The sequence below is a fragment of the Lactuca serriola genome, chromosome 5 (assembly GCF_051521515.1).
Source record: "Lactuca serriola cultivar US96UC23 chromosome 5, Lser_US96UC23_V15, whole genome shotgun sequence".
Lineage (NCBI taxonomy): Eukaryota > Viridiplantae > Streptophyta > Magnoliopsida > Asterales > Asteraceae > Lactuca > Lactuca serriola.
In genome coordinates, this window is record NC_136412.1 from 326,294,160 (window position 1) to 326,312,515 (window position 18,356).

General features: G+C 33.9%; 2 protein-coding genes across 2 annotated transcripts; one reads left to right on the forward strand and one right to left on the reverse strand.

Annotated features, from left to right (window-relative positions):
• Nucleotides 1–7,794: 7,794 nt before the first annotated feature.
• On the reverse strand, nt 7,795–9,926 carry LOC145055162 (Pentatricopeptide repeat (PPR) superfamily protein). The gene has a single exon (XM_079003458.1). The coding sequence runs from the start codon at nt 9,859–9,861 to the stop codon at nt 7,981–7,983; it is 1,881 nt and encodes a 626-aa protein (XP_078859584.1). The 5' UTR covers nt 9,862–9,926; the 3' UTR covers nt 7,795–7,980.
• A 2,873-nt stretch (nt 9,927–12,799) lies between these two features.
• ABCB29 (ABC2 homolog 12) lies at nt 12,800–16,073 on the forward strand. The gene is made up of 10 exons (XM_079003459.1): nt 12,800–13,580; nt 13,690–13,776; nt 13,869–13,976; nt 14,064–14,321; nt 14,609–14,692; nt 14,776–14,998; nt 15,075–15,160; nt 15,251–15,438; nt 15,562–15,691; nt 15,813–16,073. The coding sequence occupies exons 1-10, from the start codon at nt 13,023–13,025 to the stop codon at nt 15,963–15,965; spliced, it is 1,875 nt and encodes a 624-aa protein (XP_078859585.1). The 5' UTR covers nt 12,800–13,022; the 3' UTR covers nt 15,966–16,073.
• The last annotated feature ends 2,283 nt before the right edge of the window (nt 16,074–18,356 follow it).

An 18,356-nucleotide genomic window follows, 5' to 3' on the forward strand; every position in this document is an offset into this window, starting at 1 on the left:
ATCGTGCAAAATACTCATCACGTAGTCTCTGTCTTCCTAGAAAATTATGACGCGTGAAACATGTTGGAATAGTGTCCAAGGTCATTAACTATTGATAATATTTCTAATAATAGCAGGGTCCTTTTGGGTTGCCCTCAAGACCCAAATTGAGTAGAATAAATAAAATGCGAAATTGGTTTATTAATTATTATGGTTAATAATTAATTAGAAACTAATTGGAAATATATTATGGGAATTAATTAACAGTTTAATTAGTTAAAGGGTTGAATGTTCATTAATCGATAGTCAGTTAATCAGGAATGTTCCAAAACCTTTATGGGATTAGGGTTGGATGAAAATCACTCCATCCCACATGGGAAATGAGTGAAATTTCGTGGTTATGCCTCCATCCCACATGGGAAGGAGTACTAAACCTAAGGAGGCATCCAAGGCTATAAATATGGCCTTAGGGATTTCATTCCTCCTTGCACCTTGGCTTGAAGTTTCGCCAACCCTTCTTCCTCCCCCTCTTAGGGACAATTTCTAACCCTCGTTGGGTTTGGGAAATTGAACCTTCTAGTTATTTTTATTCCACTCTTTGGTGTCATTGGGTGTGATACCATTAGACGGATTTTGGTTTGGGTCCTTTCATCCAAGCAACTTCATGGAGGTTCAAGATCTCAAGCATGAAGATCAAGGGCTACATAAGAGGTATGTTTTCTTCTTTGTTTTTATGTTTTCTAGGGTTGATGTAATTAGCATGAAGCCATAGATCCATAGGATGCATGTACACTTAGGTATATCGTTGTTTCGATTTTTCTGCTACCTAGTTTTAGAGTGTATTTGATGTGTAGAAAACCCAACAAAACATGCAAGGGTAATGTTTCGTTGTGTAACCAACAAGAATGGTGTCATCCATTTCAATATAGGGAATCATGCTTTCAAGACACCAAAAGCACACTCAATAACATTCCGAAGTTTTGCATGTACATGCATGGTTAAATTTCTCTTTATTCGTTAATGCACGTCTTTGACGGAAATCTCCAAGTCAATACCTCACATTACGGTACGGTGCAATAAAACCTCGAATGTTTGCATAGGCGACATCACAAAGATAATATTTACCTATAAAAAAGGGAAAAAAATATAAATAAAAATCATTTCTTTTTCAAACTAAGATAAATCTATTTAAATAACCATAAACTTGCCTGATGGTGGTAACGGGAATGGTGCATGTGGATTTGCTAATTCTTCTGATAATATTCTAGACTCGTGTACTATCCCTTCCCAACCGACCACAACAAATGTAAACATCATGTTGAAGTCACATACTACCAATACGTTTTGGTAAGAATCGTCTTTTCCCCTACTTCTATAAAAATCTCGTTTGTTTGCAGGGACAACATCATGTATCAAAGTATCATCAAGTGCACCAACTGCTCCTTTGAACACTCGTCGTAGCCTCCTATTATGTCCCGGAATGTTTGGATTCAGATTAAAAGAAGTTGGTACTATAATGTCATGTGCGAAAAACAACATTTTGTTCAACACTTCATGAAAAAAAACTTATGAATTGTTTGCTTTGAGTGTTGAAATCTCCGCTGGATAATCACATAACGTTGGTGACGACCGATCATCATAAAAAGATAGTCATCTTCTCCTCAATCGATATATGTTTGATATCCTTTAACGCATAGTTTACTCTAAAATGAGCACATAGTCGGACAAATGATTCATGGGACATACGTAGTACTTCAACACATTGTAGAGGACTACTGTGAAGTAACTCTAACGTAAATGCATGTCCTGTCATTTCCGAATCTTTGTCCCGCACTCGTTTAACATCCCTTTTCCAAAAGTAGCAGACATACAAGTACATTAGAATTATGAGAAGTATCTTTTTGTCGTGATACATTAGGAACCTATTAATCAACACAAGTACCAAATAACATAAAAATAAAACTCAAGTACCAACTAACATAACATAAAATTCAAGTACCAAATAAAATAACATAAAACTCAAGTACAAAATAACATAAAACTCAAGTAACAAATAACATAAAATTCAAGTAACAAATACTACAAATAACATTCAAGTAGCAAATAACCAAAAAACATAACCACATAGTTCCAACACATGCAATTAAAACCTAAACAACTCAAACATATAAACTTAACGAACAATATTTACATCCTTTAAAACTCCTAAACTTGTAGCTATCATCTCGATCCATCCACTTAATATATGTGGATCATTGGGCAAATTTACCCACATCTCTCTTATATTCATGGTCCTTCGAAAAATGTGATACACAACAAATTGTAGAGGGTCTACTGGGCCTAACTCGAGCAACTCAAGCTTCTCTAAACATCGGGGAATTGTTGGCCCTTGAGTCAAATGACATAAAGCTTTTTGCATCTCCAATGCTAGATCATCAGCAGTAATAGAAGCTTTAGGTGAGGCACTAGAGGTCTAGGAGTTGAAGGTTTAGCCCTTTTGTTGGGGTTACCAGAAGGTGAAGTAGAAGAAGGTGAATCAGCAGAAGGTGAAGCAGCAGAAGGTGGTGGCTGAGTAAAATGCTCACAAGTATGATTGGAAAAGTAATCATCCTCATGTATGTTAATGGAAAGGGCGTCCATAAGCTTTAGTGGTGCGACATGGAAATAATATGATCCATGTCCCAATGGCGTTTGGGATGTAGCATAGCTGAGATTACCAGAGGCACTGTTTTCCATCAAAGAGTTCTGCACAAAGCTTTGGAAACAATAACGGGACGGTTTTCAAAGAAGCGTCTTCCGGATGTCCCTAAACCCAATCAATGTAACAAAAGTAATAAAAGAATAAATGGCAACTATATAAACAAAATACATACAAATATATATATATATATATATATATATATATATATATATATATATATATATATATATATACACACACACCCCTTTTTAAAGTCCTCCCACTCCTCATTTGTTAAGTTAAAAGTATTTGTTTGTGGATTGTAAAGGTTGTCATAGGCGTTTTTCAATTGTCTTTTATTCAAATCCACACCATACTTTTCCTTAATGGTTGTTCCTAACTTGTTCCATGAATATTTGTGCAAATTCAAACCTTTTCTACCCATAGTTTGTACTTCTTCAATACAAGTGTGCAATAAGAATTTTATTTGCTCATTGGTCCATGTATGTTAATCTCCCATTGTAATAACAAAAAAAATATGGAATACATACTTTAGCAACAAAGATTAATGATATTTCAACATAATAATAACTTAAATTGATGACATTTCAACAACAATGCATCATGAAAAAAAACCATATAAGCAAAGATTATACAATACAATCAGCAAGTAAGCATAAATTTGCATATAAGTTTATGAATTCAACAAAGATTTAAGCATAAACTTGCATATAACTTTATGATTTTAGCAAACACTGATAACAATTCAGCACAAATTATTTTCAACAAAACATAAGTAACATACTTTGAGCTGTTAGTGGTGGAGTGGTCGGTTCTTCAACAGCCTCGATTTGACAACGAAAGGAGGGAGAACGAAGAATGAATGCGGTTGTGGAGATTTTGTCCGTTTTTTTTTTTTTGTTTAGGTGGTGTTTGTTTTTTTTTAAAAACCTCCTCTTACTTCTTATTGTTGCGCGGCGTAGCGCACACGCATCACTTTTAATTTCGCAATAGTTTATTTTGTAAGACTTCGGGCTCAAAAACCTCTTCCCGTCCTCTGCCCCACACAACATTGGGCTTGGATCTTCTAATCTCTTCTAACCTAATTTAAAAAACCAAAAGCAGACAAAATCTCCACAACCGAATTTGTTCTTCGTTCTCCCTCTTCTCGTCATCAACGAGGTTGTTGAAGAACCGACCACTCCGCCAGTCGATAGCAGCTCGCCGCCAAATCACTGCCCAGTCGACCGCCAGCATACTTTGCTTCTCCACTGCCATCGTCTTCAACAGGTAAGGGTTTTTTTTCTGATTTTTGATTTGAGTACTGATTTTATGTTGTTGAGTACCAATTTTTGATTTGAGTACCGATTTTGTTGCTGAGATGTGAAGAATCCTTGCTAAAATCTTTGTTGAAATCAGAAAGTTATGCATATGAATGTTGATTTATGATATAATTGTTCTTATAACAGATTTTCTACTCAAAGTATGTTATTTATGTTTTGTTGAAAATAATTTGTGTTGAATTGTTATCAATGTTTGCTAAAATCATAAACTTATATGCTGAAATCATAAACTTATATGCAAGTTATTGCTTAAATCTTTGTTAAATATGCTAAAATCTTTGTTGAAATCGTAAACTTATATGCAAGTTTATGCTTATTTGCTGATTTTATTGTATAATCTTTGCTTATATGGTTTTTTTTATTCATGATGCATTGTTGTTGAAATGTCATCAATTTAAGTTATTATTATGTTGAAATATCATTAATCTTTGTTGCTAAAGTATGTATTTCATATATTTTTTTTTCTTATTAGCAATAGGAGATAAACATACATGGACCAATGAGCAAATAAAATTCTTATTGCACACTTGTATTGAAGAAGTACAAACTATGGGTAGAAAAAGTTTGAGTTTGCACAAACATTCATGGAACAAGTTAGGAACAACCATTAAGGAAACGTATGGTGTGGATTTGAATCAAAGGCAATTGAAAAATGTCTATAACAACCTTAAAGTCAAATACACAGGATGGTTATACTTGAAAAACAAAACTATCAACCTTTACAATCCACAAACAAATACTTTTAACTTAACAAATGAGGAATGGGGGGACTTTAAATATATATATATATATATATATATATATATATATATATATATATATATATATATGTATGTATGTATGTATGTATATATATACATACACACACACACATATTTATATGTATTTTGTTTATATAGTTGCTATTCATTCTTTTATTACTTTTGTTACATTGATTGGCTTTAGGGACAACCGGAAGCCGCTTCTTTGAAAACCGTCCCGTTATTGTTTCCAGAGCTTTGTGTAGAACTCTTTGATGGAAACAGTGCCTCTGGTAATCTCAATTATGCTACATCCCAAACACCATCAGGACATGGATCATATTCTTTCCATGTCGCACCACTAAAGCTTCTAGACGCCCTTTCCATTAACATAGATAAGGATGAATATTTTTCCAATCATACTAGCGAGCATTTTACTCAGCCACCACCTTCTGCTGCTTCACCTTCTGCTGATTTACCTTCTGCTGCTTCACCTTCTGGTAACCCCAACAAAAGCGCTAAACCCTCAACTCCTGGACCTTGAGCTCCTAGTACCTCACCTAAAGCTTCTATTACTGCTGATGATCTAGCACTGGAAATGCAAAAAGCTCTATGCCATTTGACTCAAGGGCCAACAATTCCCCAATGTTTAGAGAAGCTTGAGTTGCTCGAGTTAGGTCTAGTAGACCCTCTACAATTTGTTGTGTATCACATTTTTGGAGGGACCATGAATATAAGAGAGATGTGGGTAAATTTGCCTAATGATCCACATATATTAAGAGGATAGATCGAGATGACAACTACAAGTTTAGGAGTTTTAAAGGATGTAAAGATTGTTCGTTAAGTTTATATGTTTGAGTTGTTTAGGTTTTAATTGCATGTGTTGGAACTATGTGGTTATGTTTTTTTCTTTATGAAAAATTAAATATCCTTCTACATTTTATTCCTACTATCCTCCTACCCACATTAAATGATGACAAGTGGACTAAAATATTATCAATTTCATTAAATGTGCCACATGTCAACATTTGATTTGGTAGGAAGATAAGTAGGAATAAAATGTAGGAGGATATTTAATTTCTCTTTGGTTATTTGCTACTTGAATGTTATTTGTAGTATTTGTTACTTGAATTTTATGTTATTTTGTACTTGAGTTTTATGTTATTTTATTTGGTACTTGAATCTTATGTTATGTTAGTTGGTACTTGAGTTTCATTTTTATGTTATTTGGTACTTGTGTTGATTAATAGGTTCCTAATGTATCACGACAAAAAAGATACTTCTCATAATTCTAATGTACTTGTATGTCCGCTACTTTTGGAAAAGGGGTGTCAAACGAGTGCGGGACAAAGATTCGGAAATGACGGGACATGCATTTACGTTAGAGTTACTTCACAGTAATCCTCTACAATGTGTTGAAATACTACGTATGTCCCATGAATCATTTGTCTGACTATGTGCTCATTTTAGAGTAAACTACGTGTTAAAGGATAGCAAACATATATCGGTTGAGGAGAAGATGACTATGTTTTTTATGATGATCGGTCATAACCAACGTTATGTGATTATCAAGCGGAGATTTCAACACTCAAAGCAAACAATTCATAAGTTTTTTTATGAAGTGTTGAACAAAATGTTGCTTTTCGCACATGACATTATAGTACCAACTTCTTTTAATCTGAATCCAAACATTCCGGGACATAATAGGAGGCTACGACGAGTGTTCAAAGGAGCAGTTGGTGCACTTGATGATACTTTGATACATGATGTTGTCCCTACAAACAAACGATATTTTTATAGAAGTAGGGGAAACGACGATTGTTACAAAAACGTATTGGCAGTATGTGACTTTAACATGGTGTTTACGTTTGTTGTGGCTGGTTGCGAAGGGATAACACACGTGTCTAGAATATTATCATAAGCATTAGCAAATCCACATGCACCATTCTCATTACCACCATTAGGTAAGTTTATGGTTATTTAAATAGATTTATCTTAGTTTGAAAAAGAAATGATTTTTATTTATTAGTTTTTTCCATTTTACAGATAAATATTATCTTTGTGATGTCGCTTATGCAAACATTCGAGGTTTTATTGCACCGTATCGTAATGTGAGGTATTGGCTTGGAGATTTTCGTCGAAGACGTGCATTAACGAATAAAGAGAAATTTAACCATTCACACGCAAAACTTCATAATGTTATTGAGCGTGCTTTTGGTGTCTTAAAAACACGATTCCTTATATTGAAGAGGATGACATCATTCTCGTTGGTTACACAACGAAACATTACCCTTGCACGATATGACGAACCAAATGTCTTAGTTTGGAATAACAATTCAGTCGTTGATAATGATGAATATGAGATTCTAACACATGGTACTGCAACGGACCGTAAATATATGACCCAGTTACGGGATGAAATTGCCAAGCAATTTATGCAAAATATGAAATCAGAATTATTAAAGTTGGGTTGCATGAATTTTATTTAAAAATGTTATTGTAAGACTAGTTTTCGTTATATGAATTTTATTTAAAAATGTTATTGTAAGACTAATTTTGTTGTATGAATTTTATTTCAATGTTTTAAGACTACAATTATTAAATTTTCGGTGTTGAAAAACTATTTTCGTTTTACTAAATTACTTTATTTTAATTTTTTAATATCTACAGCTGTCTGCAGATGTTAAACAAATAAACACGCTTCTTATTACACTTTGCGGCCGTTTGATCCACCTATTCTGTTGCAGAGGTGGTCCGCAGACTTCAGACATTTTCGCTTCGACAAAACAAACAACACCTAAAATATGGTCTTTTGCACAACTAAAGTTCTTGTCCCATCTTTTTTAGATGTGACAAAAAAATTGTATTTTTATTTAAACTATGGTAATGTCAATTATCAAAATCTACTAAAAGCAATCAGAGTTTGTTTGATTGGATGGAATGACACGACATGGTAATTGAATGGATCATTACCATTCCATGGTCATGTTTATGTTTAGTTACTTCGGTGGAATGAATTGAATCATTAACTCATGTCGTGTGGTAGGTAAGAAACAAGTAATGGAATGAATATTATTGATAACGACAAAAATATCAAAGTACAACAAGATGTATCATTCAATATTATCCTAGAAAGAAATCAAAGTACAACATTGTAATAAAATGAAACAGAAGTAGGATGCTATAATACAAAAAATAAATAAAAGTAAATTACTATTGTATAGACCAGGTAATAAGCTTACCAATAGTCCTTACACGAACAAACCCCATCTTTAAAATGATGGAAACGAGTCGGATCCCTAACAACAAATCTACGATCCACAACCTTACTAACCAACTTTATAAACAAATGGCAATCTCCACAAACCCGTAAATTCTTTATCACAACAATCTCTTCCCCAATTTCAGTACTCAATAATGCAAACGCAATCGCCAATCTCTCACTATGAACAAACCCATTTTCACCCCTAGATGACAAATTCACCAAATCATCAAGTCTATCCAACATCACATATATCTCCTCACTCTCCGGGTGATTCATATCACCCGCTACAAAAACATGAGCCCTACCGTTATGTTCAAAATAGCTATACCCAGGGCCCTTTCTAAGCCTTCGATCTCTCATCATCACTCGAACCCTTAATATTCCTTCCATGTTATTAACTTCCGTGTATAAATTCGATAACAAAACATAGTAACCGATATTTTCGGGTTCAAGCCTAATCACATGGTCAAATGCTAACTCGGCTAAGTCAACATTCTTATGGATCTTGCAAGCACCCAAAAGAGCTCCCCAAACAGCTCCATCGGGTTCCATTGGCATTGTCTTAATGATGTTGTGAGCATCACCAAGTCGACCTGCCCGGCCCAAAAGATCCACTACACACGAGTAATGTTCTGGGCCCGGGTTTAGCCTGTGATTTACCTTCATTGTATTGAAATAACCTAACCCTAGATCGGTTAATCCAGCATGACTACACGCGGATAATACACTAACGAAAACCGGCCCGTCGGGCCTAATGTTGGCCCGTATCATCTCGTTAAAAAGATGAACCGCGGTCTCGCCTTGCCCGTGCATCCCGTATCCACCTATAATCGCGGTCCATGATACTAGATTTTTTTCTGTTAGGGTATCGAAAAGCTCTTGGGCTTTTACAAGGTTTCCACATCTAGCATACATGTTTATCAAAGCGTTGTTCAAGAAAATGTTGTGTTTGTAGCTACTGGTTTGTATTTTCTTTTCTATGTTCATACCGATTCTTTGGGCTCCAAGATGAGCACAAGATGAAAGAACTCCAACGAGTGTTATAGGGTTAGGTTCCATACCTGATGATTCGAATTTTGAGTAGAGTTCCAGAGCTTCTGTGGCGTATCCGTTTTGTGCGTATCCGGAGATCATAGCGTTCCAGGTGGCTAGCTCTTTCACAGGTATGTTATCGAAGAATTTTCTCGCAAGTTCATTTGAACCACATCGAACGTACATTGTAAGCAAACAATTCCCGACGCAGAAGTCGTTGTCTAGTCCAGATTTAGCCACGAAACCGTGTAGAGATTCAGCGAATTTCAAGTTTCCAGGATCGGTACAACCTGGAATCAGACCTAAAATGGTGACAGCATCAACGCGAACACCCAAAAACCTCATCTGACGAAACAATTCATACCCGGATTGAAACTGGTTGTTTCGAGTGTACCCAGCAACCAGAGCATTGTAGCAAACTGTCAGTTTTTGGGAGTGTGGACTTTCGTCGAACAGTTGGCGTGCGTCTTCGATAAAACAACATTTCCCATAGAGAGAAATCAATCCCGTTTGCACGAAGGGTTCTGAGTTACAACCGGTTTTAATGACGTGACTGTGGAGCTGTGTGCCTGAGATTGGGAGAGATAGAACGGCGCAGGACTTGAGAGCAACGGGAAAGGTAAATGCGTTTGGAGAGGCACCGGATCGGAGCATTTGGCGGTAGAGATCGAGGCATTCTTGATAGTTTCCGTTTTTTGTTAGCTCCCGGAGCTGGGTGTTCCATGATGTGCAGGTGCTGAGGGTTTTGCTGGCGACGATGAAACGAAGGTGGTGGGAAAGGAGTTTGTTTGTGGAATGGAGAGCGAAGGACCGTTTGGTCATAGCATGAATCCACTGGGTGCTTTCTGTATATGTTTTTTGTGATATATACGCTCAATTTTTTATAAATTTGTAAGCTAATCACTTTTTATACTTATACGTTAAGAAAGCTAATTACAATTTTTTTATTTAAAAACTTGTAGTATTTTATAGAATAATTTATATAATTATGGATATGGTTTATCGTTTTTCTTATTGCCTTTTTTGTCCATAAAATAGAAATTGTAATATTTCCCCCTATAATAAAATCCATAATATTTTTTGGCTTTTTTTTCGAAACCGTGATTTAACTCATAGCCATTAAATCCTTGAAAATTACAATGACACCCTCGTCTTTTTCATATTTTTTTTTCAAGAACCTTAAAATGAGAATTCACATAAACGTACAAACTTAACAGTTAACACTAAATAATTATTAAGTCCATTAATATTACAATCATGTCCTTTTATCCTTTTCCAAGAACCCGAACATCAAAAGTAAATTTAACTAAAATTCTCAAATCAAACTTTAAATTGAAACGAAATTACTTTTTAATTTGTATATTGATATAAAAAAAACTCCTTTTACACTTTTTTTTTGTCTAACTCAAGCAGAGAATCCATTGTTATTGATCAATCATCTCCAAACACGGAAAATCCTTCTGAATTATCTCCACATTTTTGTTACAAAAAAAATGCTCATTTAATCTATGTTTACTCCCTTCTTCTCTTCTTTAGTTTCTTATCCACGGCAAATTATGTGCTCTCTACACCTCAATGAATGGAGGTCATAAAAATAATCATTTGTCTTTTGATATGTCTAAATTAGATCATTATTTTTCGTGTACATAATTGTACTTTAAATAAATAAATACTTTACACATTAATGGAAATCCATCTGAAACTTTGTAATAAACAACCATAGAAAAAGAAACAAAATTGTCAATGATTCTTTATAAGACTATACAGAGTGAATGATGGCAAATAGGATGACATCCAAGGGAACACCGCCCCTTAGGCTATGCAAAGTGGCTTCAAAAACCAATCGATAATAGTCTACTCAACACTTGGCACACCGCCCCACCACTACAACATGTCCAAGTTCAACATCCCTATTTGGTGATAAATTGCCAATCATTCTCCCCATTTGATTTTTGACCAGCCAATCACAAAACTTTTTTTTATTTTATTTTCAATTTTAAAACTCTAAAAATCATACCTTCTAAACGGCAATAAAATTAGTGGTGGCAAAAGTGAAGTGGTGTCTATGTGGTAACAAAAAAATATATGGCAAACGTGACACCACTCCCTTTAACCTTAAGCTTCACAAAGTGGGAGGTGCTACGCATACGCTACACCACCTCTGCATTGTGCTAAGGACGCACCAGGAGGAGCTCATCAAGTGGCAACAAGAAGAGAGTGGAGAAAGAAAATTGGTTAGTGGGCTGTGATTTGTTCCTCCCATTTTATTTGTTTTTTTAATGGGGAAACTGCAATAAAGCCTCATAATCGATTTAGTCTATATATTTTTCTTATTCAATTAAGTCTCAAATACCGATAATCGTATTCAATTTAACCCTTTGACCCGGTCAACAGGTCATCCAACTTTCAAAATTTACATTTTTGGCCTAGATTTCAAAATTTATTACAAATTTGGTCCGAAATTTACACTTTTGACCTAGATTTTAAATTTTGTTACAAATTTGGTCCAAACTTTATCCTTTTTACCCAAAATTTAGAATTTTATTATGAATTCATCCTAACTTTAGTTTTTTTTTACAACTTTTTTTCTCAAAGAATTATTTCTAATATGTTTTTTCTTTATAAATCATATTTATACAAAAAAACGTATTTTCACATAAAAATCTTATATTTTCTATATAAAACTTTTTTTAAAAAGTTTTTTGTATATGAAATATCTAGTTATAAAAATAGGTATTTATTAAGTATATAAATATATACAAATCTGTTTTATAAAAAATGTATACAAAAACATATTTTACAAAAAAATGTATGCAACTTTTTCAGACACGTTTTTATAAAATGTATACAAACACGATTTTAGAAAATATATACAAACACGTATTATAAAAAAATTATTCAGACACGTTTTTTATAAAATGTATACAAACACGTATTATATAAAAAATTATTCAAACACGTTTTTATAAAAAAAAAATATAGATACACACCTATTTGTGTGCATATATATATATATATATATATATATATATATATATATATATATATATATATATATATATATATATATATATATATATATAAAGGCGATAGTTGTTTTTATATCTTTTTTTTTTGTAAAATACGTTTTTGTATACATTTTTTAATAAAAACGAATTTGTATATATTTATATACTTAATAAATACATATTTTTAAAACTAGATATTTCATATACAAAAAAACTTTTTAAAAAAAGTTTTTATATAGAAAATATAAGATTTTTATGTGAAAATACGTTTTTTTGTATAAATATGATTTTATAAAGAAAAAACATATTATAAACAATTTTTTGAGAGAAAAAGTTGTAAAAAATACTAAAGTTAGGATGAATTTATAATAAAATTATAAAATTTAGGCAAAAAAAGTAAAATTTGGACCAAATTTTTAATATATTTTGAAATCTATGCCAAAAATGTAATTTTTGAAAGTTGGATGACCTGTTGACCGTGTCAAATGGTTAAATTAAGTACGATTACCAGTATTTGAGACTTAATTGAATAATATATTATATATATATATATATATATATATATATATATATATATATATATATATATATATATATATATATATATATATAAGAACTTAATCGATTATGAGACCAATGTATACGGATTTTATTTCAATTTTTCCCTTTTTTTTTTTTAATTTCCAACCCCCAACCTATTGTTCTTTTCTCCCCTCTGCCTCTCTCTTATCAACGCCACTCCTTTCAAATGGCAAAGAATGAATGACACAAATAAATCTTATACTGCGTCTAAACTAATAATTTTTTGTATCGTGAAGTTGAAGTAGTAGCACACTATATAGGATTAAGGAAATATTGTTATTTCTTTGAGGCTTTAAAATGATCTAAAAACTAGATATTCGGAAAATAAAGTAACATCCGTTACTTTTAGCAGTTTTCCGGCGGGAACACCCAAACCGTTTTTAGTCTTTGCCGATGATTCTTCTAATTCCACCATCATCTTCGTTGCTCAAATTCAAACAGAGAGAATTGAATCGATTAAATTTGATCAGTACCCGCAAATCACCCTTTACGAACCGTGATCATCTTAAACCCTTCAAATTCAATTCTATATCTTGTTCACTCAAGCTCCCTACTTCACTCGATTCGGTTAAGCCCTACGTCCAATCGGAATGGAAAACGATTGTCAAGGGTTGGATATGCAGCGCCGTTTCGGTTTATTCGTTATCGACCATCGTACCCAAAGTAGGGAAATTCTCTGCCGTGATGAATGTCGAAGGGTTGAGGCAGGAGGGTGTGCTGATTGGGGTTTTGTTTTTGGTACGGTTGATTTCTAATTACTTGCAGCAGTCTTTACTTTGGGAGGCGTCGCTTCGGTCGGTGTATAAGATGAGGGTTTATGTGTTTGAGAGGGTTTTGCAGAGAGATTTAGGGTTCTTTGAAGGTGGTTCTGGGAAGTCAGTGGGAGATGTTGCTTACAGGATTACTGCCGAGGCTTCAGATGTAGCTGATACCATCTACGCTCTATTGAATGTCGGTATTTCTTTTCTATTTCTTGATATTTATGCGATTGTGTGCTCGACTGCTTTCTCCATTTTTGAAAGTGTACTCTTTTCTTCTTCTTGTTGTTTCTGTATTGTAGACCATTGTACCCAGTACACTGCAGCTATTAGCAATGGCAACTCAGATGCTGGTTATTAGCCCTGTTTTGTCCTTAGTTTCTGCCTTGGTAAGTAAAACTGCAAAAGATTCTCTTTGTTTGTTGTTACAGTATCACCTAATTTGCAAAATGAAATTGAAGGTTGTTTGAAATGTTTGAAGGTGATACCATTGATGGCCTTGGTAAATGCCTATTTTGGTGAAGAGCTTCGCGAAACATCAAATAAAGCAAATTTCAGCATTGCTGCTATCTCGGCTTATCTGAATGAGGTATGCTTTTCATGGAGTCAAGTAACTACTACTACTTTATCTGATATAAATATATGTATGTTAATTCTAAATATTGATTTGGTTTAGGTACTCCCATCAATCCTCTTTGTGAAGGCAAACAATGCAGAACACAATGAGTGTATGAGGTTCAAGAAACTTGCTAATGCTGACCTATATGAACGTTTAAATAAGAAGAGAATAAAGGCCTTGATTCCTCATATTGTACAAGTAACGTTTTGTGGGGCTCTACTTCTGATTTTTGTTGGCTCATTGGTGACCTCAAGTGATTTGTCTAATGTGGTTTCGTTCATAACATCATTGGTTTTATTGATTGAGCCAATTCAGGTTCTTCTCTTACCTTTTTCTTATTTCATATTCATACTTTACTTCCATTATGATTTATGATGTTTACATATTTACTTATTTACAATGCTACTCATCTGTGGAATATAAATCGATTTTAGATTGTATGAAGAAATCATTATCCAGGAACCCCATTCAACTTCTATTTGCAATTTGAACACAACTTCTGTCTTTATGGTGCTAATAATTCTCTTTATTATAATGGAGAATTCAGCCTTGAGGAGTTTGTCTAAAAAAATTATGAGTCTGAGTTTAAGAAAACCATGCAGGATGTGGGAAAAGCATACAATGAGCTAAAACAAGGAGAGCCTGCCATTGAACGCTTGTTTCAGCTATCGAGTTTTAAGCCCAAGGTAAGTCTTGAGCTTTATGAGCTTGAATTATTAATTACATAAATTTACAAACAATCTTATATGACATGTGATGTGCATAATAGGTTATTGAGGACATAAATGAAGTTGATTTAGAGTCTGTTGCAGGAGAGATAAAATTCAATGAAGTCTCATTCAGATATGGTGATAATCTGAATATGCCTCTCATATTGAACAAGTTGGATCTTCATATCAAAGCTGGAGAAACCGTTGCTCTTGTTGGGCCTTCAGGAGGAGGAAAGACAACCCTTGTAAAGTTGCTTCTTCGCCTCTATGATCCTCTATGTGGTAAAAATCAAAAACCCTCTAAAAACTCGTTAATTTTTTTTAGTTATTATTAATGGTGAAATATTGTTGATTATAGGTCGTATTCTCATTGATAACCATGACATTCGAAAGATCTCTTTGGGAAGTTTAAGGACACATGTTGGTTTGGTCACTCAGGACACTGTAAGTACCAGAAAATTAAATTTTAATTATATTTGTGCAAAATGACTATAAAAATTGTTACTATATAACAAATGAATTGGTATCTATCAGACACTGTTTTCAGGGACAATTGCGGAAAATATTGGGTATAGAGATTTGATGAGTAAAATCGATATGGAAAGAGTGAAGAATGCAGCAGAAATTGCAAATGCAGATGAGTTCATTGAAACACTCTCTCAAGGATATGCAACAAATATCGGGCCTAGAGGCTCACTTTTGAGTGGAGGCCAAAGGCAAAGGTAAGTAGGAAATAGCAACCTACTTTCATTTCTTTTTTACTTTGAAAAATCTACAATTGGTTGAAGTGAAAATAAGATGCTATGAATATAATAAGCAAATGAATGAATAAATTTGAAATGCAGAGTAGCTATTGCTCGGGGTCTGTATCAGAATCCTTCTATTCTTGTTCTTGATGAAGCAACTTCTGGTTTGGATACGAGGTCAGAGATGTTGGTGAGACAAGCATTGCAGAGATTAATGAAAACTCGTACTGTAAGTCTATGCAAATAAGTGATGTCTTGATAAATGACTTAATGGGACTTTTTGTATTAAGTAAATATATATAGATAGGTGAATGATTGGTGGTGTGTATGATCATGATGTATGTGTGTAGGTGATTGTGATTGCTCATCGTTTGGAAACTGTTTTAATGGCGGAACGTGTTTTTTCTGTAAAAGAGGGAAAAGTGGAGGAGATATCTCGTTCATCTCTAATGGTTGGTCTTGGTCAGCATGATTCCTTGGCATCAACTGGGCTTTTGATATGAGGAATATGTGTGTGGTAACCAAAGTGTATAACTTTTTTGTGTATATATTTTATTCTTCATTTTGTATTTATAAGAAGTTACTTTCAAATATCATTCCTATTAACTTCACGGAAAACGTTTTTAGGAGTATATTATGAGCTAAGGGTTATAACTGAGTCGAACCAACTCGTGAGATAACCGTGACCGACTTGAAAATTACTCGAAATCGACTTGGTTCGAGTCGAGCTCGAGCTACGTTAGTATATTTTCGAGCCAAGCTCAAAGTATTGGAATGCTTGGTGCTATACACCCTCTTCACCCACATTATTTTAGATAGGGTGCAGTTTGGGAAATCAACAAATGAAGAGAATCTTATTAGTGCAAGGGATTAATGGCATTTTAGGCATTTTATATTATTAAATTTGTTATGACATATATTATAAGAGGGTAGTTGGATAGGGAGTGAGATATCAAACTCCCACCAAACACGATTTTTGAAAATGAAACCCCTACCAAAAACTGAGTTCTAAAAATCAAAACCTCATCCTCCATCAGAATTGTGATTTTACTTTGGTTGGGTAATCAAAATCCAGAAGAAAAAGGTTTACAAGGAACGACGTTCTCCAAGGTTTTTGATTTGACGGTCCTTATGTTGGAGTTTTCTAGAGGAGATGAGTGGCGATCTAGCGGGGGAAGAAAAATATAACACCCGTCGTATGGGCCTATTTGAAATAGTGATTAATAAAATCTTTCATAATAATTTCAAAGTTTTAGTTTGTGGAAAAACGATCCCAAAGTTTAATTCAAATATTTTACATAGTTCAAACGCGGATAACGATCCCAATTAAAATTTCCAAACATTTAGTGGTTTAATGAAAACATTTCTTTTGAGAGTGCCACAATAGATATCAAAACAAGGTTTGAGAAAACATTACAAACCAAAGGTCTTTTAGATATTCAAAGCTTATGAGTCTCGTAAGTTTCTGACAACATCTATATACTAACCTACAAAATTATTATCAACAAGTGGGTTAGGTTATATGGAGCCTAGTGAGTACGATCCCAGGGTTAGACATTATGGACATTGTATGAATGAACACTTTAGTTCATACACCAATGTACAAACTCGTACCTTCTCAAAATAACAAAATCAGCATCTAAAGTTAGCTTGAGGGTAAAATATTACATAAGTCACAATACATTGTCATTTATGACAAGTCTCATATAACTCTACAAGTGAATAAACAATACAACGTAAATGTGCATCAAATAAAAGCTTCTCACTAATCCGAACTCAAACAAGATCATATAGATCCAATAATTACTCATATGAGTTACAAAACACCCGGAAACGATTATCTGATCAATAATAAAGTGTAAAAAACTTGATACTTTTCCAAATATATAGTTTCAAGAAGAAACGGCCTGAATGGTTGATGCAATGCATTCAACTATCCCAACCCAAGTCTATCTCAAAGTCAAACTCACAACAATCGTTGGATGCAAAAAACTCATGACATACTAACAACTCTTGTACTCACATCCGGCAACAAAATAATGATGGACGAGTGTGAAGAACACACAACAGTTGAAATTGTCGAGTCGCCATCACACCCACAACAAGGCACTAGGGTCATTCAACTTAGGCCACACGAGGGGTAGCGACCCTTTACTCGTGTATGTGAGGATTATATAGAAATCTACTCACAAACAACAACTATCCATTGGGTACCCGGGACCACAAAGTTACATTCATCCTAGTATGATATGCATGTATGCAACAAGTAAGATGCCAAAATCTCTTTTATCAAAATAAGAACTTTTAGATTTGTATCAACCAAAAGCATTTTTGAAAATATAATTTCATGACTGTACAAATAATCCCATATGGGGCAACTAGCAATCAAGTATATGTTAGATAGTTTCAAAACACAAAACCAATAATAAGGGATATGCACTCCCAGTAACTCATAATGAAAACCAAAAAGGGCAATTGTATTTATAATACTAAAGGATAAGTTTAACCCCCCCCCCCCCCTGCGTGCGCGCGCGTCCCCAAAAAAAATCAATTTCTCAAAACATGTCCTTCATTCAAAAAGGATGTCCCCGAATAATAAACTATCATAACGAGAAAACGAATCATATATTTCCAAATAATATACATACGTATAACATAGCACAAAAAAGAGAAACAAAAGTAGGATACTTATTGTGGGGACAAGTGTTCCAAGGTAAGTGTACTCACCTTAAGTCATAAGCTTGCAACACCAAGCTCCTTCTTCACTTGAATTATGTAACTTCAAGTTCCAAACTTCCCAAATCAATCCCCTAATAACACTGAAATGTGTCAAATGACTAAAATACCCTACCCTTATTTGGGTCAACTTAACATTCTAAACTCAAAATACTGTA